Source organism: Hippocampus comes, unplaced genomic scaffold (assembly GCF_001891065.2).
Source record: "Hippocampus comes isolate QL1 unplaced genomic scaffold, H_comes_QL1_v1.1 scaffold122, whole genome shotgun sequence".
NCBI classification, from domain to species: domain Eukaryota; kingdom Metazoa; phylum Chordata; class Actinopteri; order Syngnathiformes; family Syngnathidae; genus Hippocampus; species Hippocampus comes.
In genome coordinates, this window is record NW_017842059.1 from 1816437 (window position 1) to 1829801 (window position 13365).

A 13365-nucleotide genomic window follows, 5' to 3' on the forward strand; every position below is an offset into this window, starting at 1 on the left:
ATTGACTGGCGACCTGTCGAGGGTGTACTCCACCTCTCGCCAAAGTCAACTGCGATTGGCTCCACTTAAACAGGAACCTAATGGGGGCAAGCACCGTTGAAAATGGATGGACAGAGGGTTCTTTTTGTAGGTGTACTTAATAAAGTGTCCAATGAATAAGAATTATCAGCAGACAGCTCAAGATGTTATCCCACATTTTAATTTGCACGACAAATGGTCACTCTGTTTTATGATGCCTGTGGCATACTGTAGTCCATATTGTGTTGACTCGAATGGAACACAGGGAAATGAGTTAATCATGAGGGAGCATGTGTTTTCCCATGATGACATGGTAGTCACAACTCCAGATTTTACACCCCATGAAAGCCAAGAAAGTAAATGGCACAAATATAGCCTCACGCTTGCTGAGTAAGTGCCAGTGTCTGGTCGACAATCTTCCCTGCTGTCTGCCCGCCTGGGGTCCATTTAGCACGACTCTCTCACATCCACCTCCTTTCACTGCTTGCATACCCCCACCGCTTCCAATGGCATCATGCTGAGATGCTAAAAATTTCCAGGTTATGTGGCAAAAGGCTCTCAAGCACAGCGGGGAGGTCTATCACTTCCAATTTTGTTACTATTGAGTAGAAAATCCCCGGCCTGTGTGAGCTGATCATCAGACTTGTAAAGTTGGCTGCCGTGAAGGGAGAAAATCCAGACTTCAAGTGATTGGACAAAAATGATTCACATCACTGAAACCCTGAAAATGGACAAAGTCATTCATCCATCCATTTTTTTGAGCTTGTTCTCACTGGGGTCACAGGTGAATTTAAGGCAGAGTACACACACCCTGGATTGGGCACCATTCAATTGAGATTGGTCCCCGTGCAAATGTTTTGTTTCTTAACCCTTTCAGCGACAGCGGTATCAATTGTTATAGTTGGGATGAAAAATGAAAAACAATAAGGAATGGGGTGGAGAGGACAAACAATTCCCAAGCTTTGCTCCTATAAGGGAGGGGCACAGTACTGTACTGGAAAAAAAAAAACAAAACTGCAACAGCCACATGAATAGGACACAAACGACAACAATTGAAACTCTTGCACGTGCAGGAGGGCTGGTGGAAGACAGACCATCTCAGATACACTGGGCGGCGACTGCTCCATCTCCTTGGTAAAAAGCCTCCAGGTCCTTTGACTTAGTGGGTTGTCTTACCTGAACTGCACGTTTGAGATGTTCCCAGAGAGAGTCAATGAAATTGATTTGAAGAGAATGTGATGGCCACTCCAGAATCTTCACTTTGTTTCTGCTGTTGCCGCTGAAGGGGGTTGACTCGGGCCTTATGTTTTTAATCACTGTCATGTTGGAAAGTCGAAGTGCACCCATTTATGTGCAGCTTCCCGGCTGATGAATATTAATATTCATTCATTTTCCAATCCGGTTTATCCTCACAAGCGTCGCGGGGAGTGCTGGAGCCTATCCCAGCCGTCTTTGGGCAGTAGGCGGGGGACACCCTGAACCAGTTGCCAGCCAATCGCAAGGCACACAGAGACCAACAACCATCCACGCTCACACTCACACCTAGGGACAATTTTGAGTGTTCAGTCAGCCATGCATGTTTTTGGAATGTGGGAGGAAACCGGAGTGCCCGGAGAAAACCCACGCAGGCCCGGGGAGCACATGCAAACTCCACACAGGGAGGCCGGAGCGGGGATTGAACCCAAGACCTCTGCACTGTGAGGTCGACGCATTAACCACTGGCCCACCAGGCCGCCCTGAATATTAATAGTCCTCCAATATTTTCTGACAATATGCTACATTCATCTCATCATTGTGCTCTTGTACAGGAGCTCACACACCACCACAAGACCCGCGATCCACCTCCATGTTTCATAGCAGGGATGGTTTAACTTTCGGGAGAAGCTGTGTCGACTCCTCTCGTGTCATCACTCACACCACCCTTTTGCAGACAAACCCGGATTTTAGCTGAAGTTGATTTTGGGTTTCTCGTTACATCTCAAGCAATCTTCATTGCAGTTGTAGCTGCAATCTTTGTTGCTCTGCCTGACTGTGGCTTGGAATTAACAGAACCACTCCTTTTCCACTTCTACATCAGAGTATAAACACGACATGGAGGCATTTTCAAATATTAAGAAATCTTTTTATATCCTGTCCCGGATTTCTAAATTTCAACTAGCTTTTCATTCAGGTCCTTTTACTTTCTCCATGACTGAGTACCCAGAAAAATCAGTGCGGTCCTCGACCAAATATGCAGGGGGCTTTCAAGAGCAGAAACTCATTACTCACTCACAAATTACAATCAAACAATTCGCAAGTGTGGAAACACACACTCTTAGCTTAGGTAATAGCAACTGGCTATACACTCTCCCTAAATAAAATAAACATTTTCCATATGATCAGACGTATAATCCCCAAAAATGATCTTTCACACATTCTGCTAGGTTATGTCAATTTATAAGTGCATAGACAAACAAACATTCACACTCAATTAGCCTGTGTTAGATTACGAAACCTACGTAGAGAATAGGAGGAACTTTTCTTCTATTTTTAAAGTCATCCAATTTATGCTCCAGTTTATCTCAGGTGTCATGCATGCATCAGCCCGTCAAAAATGAGCTCCATTCATCGATGTCTATTCACCATCATCCTGTCTTTCACTAACATCACATCAATCACATCATGAGACTGGGAGATTCTACGTCCCAGCCTGCAAGTGGGAGGAATTCTCTAAACAAGTGAGTCACCTCGTGGGCAGCTCCGGAGCTTTAAAAGGCAGACCTGATTGTCTTGATTATCTAACCAGAAATCCTCTGGGTAACGTGTTTATTATTACAAGATTTGTTGAGACAGCTTCTGGTTGTTATTATTGGGTGTGAAGTATACTGAAGTTGGATGGATTAATTTGTAGGTGCATATTTCCGAGAGGTTAAAATGAGGTGATAGTCTGAATGCAGCAGGTAAAAAAGATATAAAACAAACAACAACAAAACAAGTCTCTGAGGTCACACTTCATATCTAATACTGCATGTGTTGACGCGGGTTTTTCTTTTTGTCATTTGTTAATCATTCTTCTCCAAATTTGTGAAAGAAACCACATGCCAATTAATGTGATTCTCCCAAAAGTAGAAATCCTTCCTGACTAATATGTAGTGTCTCCACTTTACATTTAAGCTATCATACGTTTGTGTTCCCGTCTACCCGGTTATATGGTTACATAAGTTGATGATCAACAGCAGCAGTTGACAGCCACTGAGCAAACACTGCCTTCCAATACAAATGAGCCAATAAAACATCAGTGTACGGCGACGTTTTTGCAGATAGTGAAAAGAAAGTGCATCAACAAACGGAAAGATCAAACATCCATCCATTTTCCCATCCGCTTTATCCTCACTAGGGTCCCAGGGGGTGCTGGAGCCTATCCCAGCTGTCTTCGGGCAGTAGGCGGGGGACACCCTGAACCGGTTGCCAGCCAATCGCAGGGCACACACAGACAAACAACCATCCACGCTCACACTCATACCTAGGGACTTTAGAGTGTTCAATCAGGCTGCCATGCATGTTTTTGGAATGTGGGAGGAAACCGGTGTACCCGGATAAAACCCACACAGGCCCAAGGAGAACATGCAGACTCTGCACAGGGAGGCCGGAGCTGGAATTGAACCCGGTACCTCTCCACTGTGAAGTCGACGCGCTCACCATTGGCCCACCGGGCCGCCCCAAGATCAAACAAAGCATGACGATTAATAATTTAACGACTACTAATGACAATAATAGACAGTACAATTGGTGAACTCGTGGTTAGCACATCTGCCTCTCAGTTGAGAGGTTGTGGATTTGAATTCCTGGTTTGACATGTTCTTCCTGTGCTTGCGTGGGTTTTCTCCAGGTACTCGAGTGTGCTACTCACTCAGAAAGGGTTCATACTGCTGTAGCTGGATTTTGTAGGACTGCAAACAAATCACTGTGATTCAAGAAAAGGCTCATAATATTCCCATTCCCACTCTTAAAGTAGCCCTGCTTTGGATTCATCCAGCCATTTTCCACACCGCTTATCCTCAGTTGGGTCACGGCAAATGTGCTGGAGCTTATCCCATCTGATTTTGGGTGAGGTATACAGTCCATCAAAGATGGGGGTCAGTGCAGAAACTATAGTGTTTTCATTTCTTGAATAAAGCTGAAGCATCACATGGGAGGCTCAGTTGAATATTCTGCATGAAAAATATATTGGTTTGGAAATAAAATCTTGCCAAAACTCTGCTGTGTGTAGTGTGTATACAGCACCATGAATTATACTAGACCATATGCATTATTTTGAATGGAGGCAGGCATCTTTATTGAGGCACATTTGTTCTTGTTATGATCTATAGCCGATACAAGACTAAATATTTACTGCGTAAGAAATGTAAAATATTTTCTTTGATGTGATCTTACACGTTTTAATGTTCAATGTTCAACAGCTCTACAAAGCTGGACATATGCACACCATCCCCACATTATGTACAACAGACCACAGAGGGAAATGCAGCAGAGGCGAAAATAACTTTTAATGAAAAAAAATATTAATAGAACTCCTATGAAAAAAAAAAAACAATAAAATCCTGTACATTTGACAATATCCAGTGTCTAATTCTATCAATAGTGGTGCAAACCACAGTTGCAACACAAAAAAACATAGGCCTAGGCCTCAGGGGTTTTATACATGTCAATGTGGTTCATATACACTCAGTGATGGATATTGCACAAAATACATATATTGAGGCAGATCCTTTGGGGGTGGTCCACCATACTGTCTGTCAAAATCATAATTGCGCATATAAAAACTGCTACTAGAGTGGGAAAAAGTTCCACATTCATGAATAAAGTCGGCGACACATAACATATGCTTTTTGTTATTTCTCAGCAAGTCCAATTGTCCTTGGGTGGCGGGTTATCCCCCCCGGGCTATCCCCCCCCACCCCCATGCCCCAAACAAAATAGATTGCGTTTGTGGTAACTATTGTTTTGGACTTGATTGGATTTTGGGGGGAAAATAACAAAACAAAAACAAGATGTCACATTTGTTTCTAAAATGTTCCAGTGTTTAAAAGTCCAATTGAATTCAAGTCACCCATTCAAAAATTAGAACAAAAGGCTCACTTGCCTCAAATTCTCATGATTCTGGAATGAGGAGAGGAGGAAAAAAGACATCTTCTTAATTAAAAAATACAATCTACCCACAGGAATGGGGTACACTTACAGCCCCAGTGCCAGCTGGACTTCCTGTTGGTGTGAGGGTCCTTTGAGGAATAGAGCAATGTGGTCAGGGTGGTGGTTAGAGCCGGTGCCCATTAAGTTCTACAAGTGTCAAGTCCACCCAACTAAATGCAAAAGAGCTACAGCGGATCAGTCTGTGATGTGGATGCACCCCTGCCTTCAAGGTGTCTCTAGTGCTCTAGGAGCGGTTGTCTTTGGCAACATTGTGAGCCATCCAGTTGACTTTGGTTGTCCAGCTCTCCCGCAACGCCTCGTCAAATTTCTGGCGGAACTGTTTCAGCGCCTCCTCGTCTGTTTTGCCCAGTGCCAAGGAATCCTGTGGGGTGGGGATCATGGAAGCCAAAGATAGGAGAGACAGATGTGGTCAAAACTTGAAAACTTCTCATAATGTGCATCTTCCAAATTAGGGATGTGGAACTAGCACACTACAAGTGGCCCATTGATTACAATTTTTTTTCCATGTTTTTCAACACCCTCCCCCCCAAAAAAAGTCTTCATTAAAAAAATGATTCATCCATCCATCCATTTTCTGAACCACTTTATCGTCGACCTCACAGTACAGAAGTATTGGGTTCAATTCCAGCTCCGGCCTCCCTGTGTGGAGTTTGCATGTTCTCCCCAGGCCTGTGTGTGTTTTCTCCGGGTACTCCGATTTCCTCCCAGATTCCAAAAACATGCATGGCAGGCTGATTGAACACTCTAAATTGTCCCTAGGTGCGAGTGTGACCGCGGATGGTTGTTTTTCTCTGTGTGCCTTTCGATTGGCTGGCAACCGGTTCATGGTGTCCCCCACCTACTGCCCAAAGACGGCTGGGATAGGCTCCAGCACCCGCCGCGACCCTTGTGAGGATGAGCGGATCAGATAATGGATGGATGGATGGAGTGGAAGACACATGTGTATATCATGTACACAGTAGGGCTTGCAGGTCTTCATATTTTCATGCCCGTTCACACTCTGAATTTCATTGTGGAGTAGTAAAGTGTACAACTGTTAACTAAAAAAAACAAAAACAAAAAAAAAAAAACATTGTGCCAGAGACGGAGTCATTCCCATGCGCAATATGAAACACATACCATATCAGAATGACAACAGTGCCCCCTGCAGACTTGTTAAGGTATCTCGATACAACTTGCTTAACAAAACAGTAGACAAAAAAAAAAAACACCACTTCTCTGGATTGTAGTTGAATGTGATTTGCCTATAATTCTACCCGTTTAAGTGATTAGCTTTCAAACCAAGATTTATTCTAATTACTGTACTGCCACTTGAATATTCTTGATACTTTATTCATTTTAATTAGGCAGTTTTGACATGTCAGCATGGATAGTGTTGAAAGACATGCACGCTTATCACCTTCAGGTACTGGATGTCTTTGACTGAAGTGAGCTCAGGCAGGCCAGCAGTAAGCATGAGGGCAAACAGTGTAATGAAGAGGTTCCCGTTCTTCCTCAAGATGAGATAGGCCTCTTCACAGTACTGACGGAAGCTGCCGACACAGAGTCACACACAGTGGAACTTCATTCGCAACCCGCATGGACTGCAGTTAAACTTGCGCTTGGAATGTGAGTATGAGCTAATGTTGTCAGGATAAGGTAATGAGCTATATGTTCAACTTGCTCCCTGGAATTGTATAAAAATACAATATGGATTACAAAAATAATAGATAGTGTATATCCAAATAAATACACATATCCCGTTTTAGGCTAATGTATAAAATCTTGGAGGTTTTGGGGAAGGATAACTTGAACATGACCCAAACGGCGCAAGTTCATCGCTCGGTCTCTTCTGCCATCTTCTGGTGGCTATGTATATTGCAGTGATAAATAGAAATTACCTAGATTATTAATACAGCACATAGAAAATCAGTGATCAACACAACCCTGTTCCAATACGATGACTCAATTTGTTTCCAACAGTTTATAGCCCAATACTTTTGAGTTAATAAAGCAAACAAAGTAGAACAGACCTGCCAAATTTTTCAGTGTAACCAGTTTTGCCCTGTTGTATGACGTGGATAAAGTCATGCGTGAGGATGAATGGCACACGCTCCCTCTTTATGCCAAACTTTGACTTGAAGTTGCCCAGAATGTGACCGAAGTCTATGTGGAAGAGCTGACGGGCAGAAACAAAGACAGTGAGCTCCAGCTTTTACTGCCTGCATGAAAAAGATTTATTTGCTGTTCCCCGATGATACCATCCACTCAATCCTCATATATTCAATACAATTTTTTTCCAACCTGTCCAGTGCTGCGGACCATGATGTTGTCACTGTGGCGGTCCCCAATGCCGAGGACGTATGTGGCTACACAGTAGCCTGCACATGACAGGGTGAACTCCTCAATGGCCCGATCAAGAGCATCGCTGTTCAAATGCAACAAATGTGTATTTTTCAGAAAAAGACATATATGAAGACCTATAATAAACGATAACACCACCGTACCCAGAGTTCCGTTCCTTGAGCCAGTTGAGCAGAGCATCCTTGTTAAATGCAGCAGTGGCTGCCACATTGGAGCTGGTCAACTGGATGTTGGCAATTGTGTCAGCGGATGACACAACCTCAATCAGCCCTGCCCGGTCACCTGTCGCTAGGCAACCATATGGTACTATCCTGTGTGAGACGAGGAGAAAGAAGCAGCTTTTAGGATGTGAATTTGTGAGATCACATGCACTTATAGTAAGACTTAGCCAATTGCTCATTTGACAGTGAAATAAGAGCGATGGAATACTGCTACTATGGTAGTGAAGTGTCTGCTCATTGTGACACATTCTGTGATTGTGTGCCACTGTGGGCTGCTGGGAAATGCGTGAACAATATTTAAAAAATATCAGCCAATGTTTTTTTTTTTTCAAGAAATGTCTCATTACGATCAGGAAAATTGATGTTGATGTCCCTAAATGTATTTTTGATGCAGATTTTTTTAAAAAATGGGCAACTTTTTAACAAGCACATCAGGTTTTTCCAGATATTACACACACTCACCTGAGATCTAGATTAGCCTCCTTCCATAGCAAATCCATTAACCTCAAAATCTGTAGTGTCAACATATCTTGTCTTAGGTCTGTTTTGGGGGTTTAAGAGATTTGATAGAAATAAAGTGTTAAAACTGTATGGTAGTTAAAAACTCTGCCCCAACCCTTCCTGACTTCTCCTACCATCCCCATTCTTGAAGATGATTCCCAATGTGTCTCCTGCCAGCAACTTGTTGTTGTAAACAATCCAGAGTGGCTTCATCTTGGAGTCCATGTAGCGACACTTTTCCACGCTGACATATAAGGACAGAGCATGTTAAAAAAGTGACAACGACACATTGCCGCACGTTCAAAGATTGTGCTCTCACTTCATGCCTGACAGCAGGACATTTGGATTTAGAGGAGAGTGCAGATCAGACAGAGTCTCCGAGTAGCCACTCTGCCTTAGGCAAGTCATCATGGCCTCCTTGGTCAACATTGCCTCCTTTGTCTTTCCCCGAGCATTCTTCATGGTTCCCAGCTTTATTAGCTCATTCACTGACTTTAGCTTACTCAGGGCTTCCACCTAGTTGGTGCAAATTAATTCAGGTAAGTCATGGTTTTGTTTTCTTATGCTGACATTTTTACCAATCCGCATACAAGTCATGTGTATTTTTAATTAGGAAATCATTGATTCCCACTGCTGAGTCTGTCAAGCATGATGATCTCCTTAAACACAGAGAGTCAGCAATATAATGATAACCCAGCATGTGTACTCTTCAAAACAGGAAGTGGCTAATGCATGACAGGGTAGAAGAGGAAGAAGGAGAACTTCCCAGGGACCCTCTGTCCAAGCAGTAGAAATGGCAAAGGTTAAAGGTCACAGGGTGATGCTATTGTCAGTGTGACAGGCTATAAATACCATAACTCTGATGCTATCGAGTTGGTAACAGATTTATTTTATTCTGGTCCACAGTTATATCTCATACATTAATGATGACATTCTCAATAAATCCTCTTTGAATCTTAAGAATATGATTACATTGCTATCGCGTGAGTTAAGATGTGTAAACAACAACAAAAAACATTTATACCTGTTTCTTGAGAACCTCAATATGAGGGATACTGCCTCTACAGTAGGCTTCGAGCATGAGGGCAAATTGAACTGAAACAGCAGGCATGTGGATTTCCGACCTATAGGTGGCAGCAGAGACGAAGCTTAATCAGCAAAAAAATGTGTTGCCCCACGACTTTCCAGTACACGTGGTAAGAAAGAAAACCAAAACATATCATCAACAACAACATCTCTCTTTAGAATGTAAACAAACAATACCTTAAATGCCAGAAGAGGAAGTGCCCTATTTTGCGATTTCCTTGGGCTCGCTCCAACAGGAAGTGGGTAAGGGCGCAGTCATAATAGGGCTCATAGCGCAACACCTGCACCAACTGAAGCAAGTACTGTGACAGCTCTTCGTTACTTAAGAAGAACAAGAGGGAAGGAAGAGTCAACATGAAGTCAAATTTTTACCCTAATGAAGAGTGAAAATTTGAGAGGAATAAAAACGACGTGCACACAAACATGATTATAGGGGAAGGCATTGGAAATGTTGACAAAAGTTTGTTTGTTTGTTTGTTGTTTGTTTGTTTATTGAACATATATAAAACATACAATAACAGATGACAAAATGCAAACAAAAATTATGAAAGGAAAATAAAAGTAAGTAATACAAACATCATCACAGTTATATGTTCAAAGGAGTAGGAAGAAGTATACAACTTATCTAGTCCTACCTCTTGTTGTGCAATAATGTATATTGATCATTTCCAATACCAAAGAAAAGGAAGAAATCTACATTTCATCAAATACTTTTACCTTTTGTGTACTATACTTATCTATTGATACACCTTTCGGTTTGTATATATATAATTGTTCTTTCTACTTTTTATATCAAATGACTCATATTCATCATACATACTGCATTTCTTGAATACATTCAATAAGTTGTTCAAAATCCAGAACAAGAACAAACCATTGTATTACTATATTTTATAAGTACCAGTATGTAAAATTTATCTTCTTAACTTTGTTTTATGTAGTTTTTTTGTACTAATCTTTTAAATTTGTTTTGAACTCGTTCAACGATTTACTCATTTTCAGATCCGTCTCAAGCTTACTCCACAGATCCTATTACTGATACACACCTTTGCTTGATGTTTGTTCTTGTTCTGGATTTTTTGTATTGATTAATACCTCTTAGATTATAACAACTATCTCTGATTTCAAAAAGCTTCTGAATATTTTGGCAAAGGAGATTGTTATGTGCTTTATACATTAATTGGGCAATTTTGAAGTCAACCAGGTCATAGAATTTCATTGTATTTGATTTGATGAATAGTGGATTTGTGGGTTCTATATATTTAGACCTATTGATTATTCTGATTGCTTTTTTCTGTAGTTTTAAGACAGGGAGTGTGTTTGATTTAAAGTGAAGGAAGATACAAAGGTACAATATTTAAACGATTATTTAGACTATTTATGCTTACCTCATATCATACAAGCAGCGTACAGCGTACTCTCGGACATATTGATCTGGATAGTTGAAATCCAGAAGCTCCAGTGCGTCTCTTGGACACAGTCTGGGCCAAATCTGAAGCAGTGCTTGCAGCTGAGAAGCACGCGCGCGCACACACACAGACACACACAGACACACACACACACGTAAAATCCAGATTATACAAACGCTTGAAACACTTGCCTATAGGCTGAGATCATGCAATGCTGTGATAATTTTTTTCCCAGTTAGAAATTATGATGATCATAATTATTTCGATTATTAGCATTTGTTAACTGCTTTCTCCAACTTGGTAAAATAATAACAATTCCCCATAGGATGACATTTGAATACAAAATAATCTAAACCACCGTGGACATCAGATGATTGGCACTTGTCATATTCCTCTTCAGTTTGTAATTTGTAATTTTTAGCCTTATTTGTTTTGAGTCATTTAAAAAAAAAATCCATTTGAGTTTATCAATAGTCATACATGAACGTTTTTAGGGCTGTCACTCATTATTTTTTTTGAATTGATTATTCTATCAATTATTCCATTAATTAATCAGCTCAAAATTTATTTTTGCAATACAGTTTATTGCGAAATACTTCGCCCCCACCCCGATATTAGATTATGAATCCATTATTGATGTTTATTTGGTATTATTTAAGGATTTAAAAAACAAAACAAAACAAAAAAAGCAACAAATGAGCAATATCTCATGATAGAGAGTGATGTCTTCAACAAACTATTTGAAACATGGAGCTACTTTCTGGGGCCTGAACCATGCAAAAGGCTACTCGTTTGATTCATACTTCTGAGGAAGCTTCATTTACAGATAATTCATACAATAGGTGCAAATAATGATTATTTTCAGAATAGATTCAAGTGACTATTATTTTGGACAAAAATGAATTATGATTCTGTCTGTAGCAGAAAAAAAGGAAAAAAATATTGATCATTGTTTTCCAAAGTACAAGCAAAAGTTTACAATTTTTAAAAACATTTTGATTCAACACAAAAGATATTCAGTCTGTGTTCATGAAGGACTGCAAAAATTGGAGATTATTTACTTTTGAGAGGCTGAAAAAGGTCTCGAAACGATGAATCAATTTTCAAAGTAATTGCTGAGGAAATTGATTAGGGGACAGTTGTTGATTAATTTTGACACTTCTACATTTATCACATGCAGGGCTAGGTCAGCGTGTTTACAGCGTGTTAATTTTTAATTTTTTTAAAACGAAATTTTAACTCAGTTTTATGTCAGTGGATTACAGTAATATGCTCTATTTTGTTTGCAGCTTCCCTTTTACATTTCTTTCACCATACTTACAGTAATTATTATACCATACTAGTATTTTCTTATATCAAACTCTGCTAAAAAAAACATTCTAGTCGGTAGGCATGTGGTGTGTGGTGTTTTTCTGTTTTTTCGTTTTTGCAAACCTGGGCCATGTCCTCATGTTTGCTCCACTTTACGGAGAGCAGCAGTTTGGGCAGGGACTGAGGGAAATTTTCTCGGCAGTCGTAGCGTAGTGTCCAGATCAAGTCCTTCTCATTTTCACACAGCTGAGAGAGAGGATCCCGTTCCATGATCTCCTTCAGCTCAATGTGGAACTTCTTACCTCCACGGCCCTGAAGAAAATGACGTAAAGTTAAGAGAGATGAGGATAGCAAATAGGAATTGGATCGAAAGGTGACTGCAGTTACCATCAATGCCAACCAGATGGCAGGAGTATATCAACATGGCCTATTTTTCCAAGTTTCCATGAATTTAAGAGATTAAAACAAACATGTCAAGGTAAAAAAAACCAAAAAACAAAACTACAAATATTTATTCCCCCTTTTACAATAGAGGTATTAAATTCAACACTTGCAGTTTAAAGATCACACATTACCTCACTGATTGAACATTACTAAAGAAATGCAGATCTGTATCTTATATTCATATATTCAGAGGGATACTTCACATTGGCAAATTGCGTTCAGGCATGCCAAACATAGGATTATGCAATGGGCTGTCGACGCCCAGGGGGCAGTTTTAGGTTGAGTGATACATAGGGCAGGAAAAAGAGCAGCTATTCTGATTGGAGTTTAGTTCCACCCGTTTCAAGCTAACTAATGGTTTTGAAAGGAAGAGTGTTATGTGTGATAGAGGGAGGGGCCATATTGAATAGCATCATTACTCGTGTCGTCTTATTTTGACCATTTTGCTTTATACATGCAACTACACCCGCTTTATATTAACTCACCATAGGTGCACAGTCACTTGCTCCGGCAATCTCTGCAGCCTTTTCCAGAATCTATAAACAAGTATGAATGACACACTCACCCAGATATCCGATAACCGTAATAACAAATAGAGTCCCTGAAAAAATGTTAACAGCCCTTGAACTTTTTCACATTTTGCCACCCTACAACCACAATCTTTAATGTTTTTAATTGAGATCTTAAATGATTGGCCAACACATAACTGTGAAGTGTAATGGATTTCTCTCTCTCTCTCTACATATGTATGGTGAGTTCCTTGGTTTTCATTATTCGCTAATGTTCTGTAACTGGACTTTATTTACAAATTAGGTGACTTATGAAAGAAACTGATTGTTGAT

General features: G+C 40.5%; 1 protein-coding gene across 2 annotated transcripts in view; it reads right to left on the reverse strand.

Moving 5' to 3' along the window:
* Nucleotides 1-4954: 4954 nt before the first annotated feature.
* Nucleotides 4955-13365, reverse strand: part of pik3cb (phosphatidylinositol-4,5-bisphosphate 3-kinase, catalytic subunit beta) — a 47356-nt gene continuing 38945 nt past the window's right edge. Inside the window, exons 12-24 of one of the 2 annotated variants that reach the window (XM_019861496.1) lie at nucleotides 13009-13059; nucleotides 12203-12391; nucleotides 10748-10869; nucleotides 9537-9680; nucleotides 9298-9397; nucleotides 8593-8789; nucleotides 8408-8517; nucleotides 8235-8313; nucleotides 7695-7862; nucleotides 7492-7615; nucleotides 7221-7366; nucleotides 6608-6740; nucleotides 4955-5569 (exon numbers count right to left, since the gene is read on the reverse strand). In XM_019861496.1, coding sequence (XP_019717055.1) covers nucleotides 5432-5569; nucleotides 6608-6740; nucleotides 7221-7366; nucleotides 7492-7615; nucleotides 7695-7862; nucleotides 8235-8313; nucleotides 8408-8517; nucleotides 8593-8789; nucleotides 9298-9397; nucleotides 9537-9680; nucleotides 10748-10869; nucleotides 12203-12391; nucleotides 13009-13059 — 1701 coding nt within the window. In that variant the 3' untranslated portion in view covers nucleotides 4955-5431. The remainder of the gene's footprint in view (nucleotides 5570-6607; nucleotides 6741-7220; nucleotides 7367-7491; nucleotides 7616-7694; nucleotides 7863-8234; nucleotides 8314-8407; nucleotides 8518-8592; nucleotides 8790-9297; nucleotides 9398-9536; nucleotides 9681-10747; nucleotides 10870-12202; nucleotides 12392-13008; nucleotides 13060-13365) is intronic. The other variant, XM_019861497.1, reaches the window with a different exon arrangement.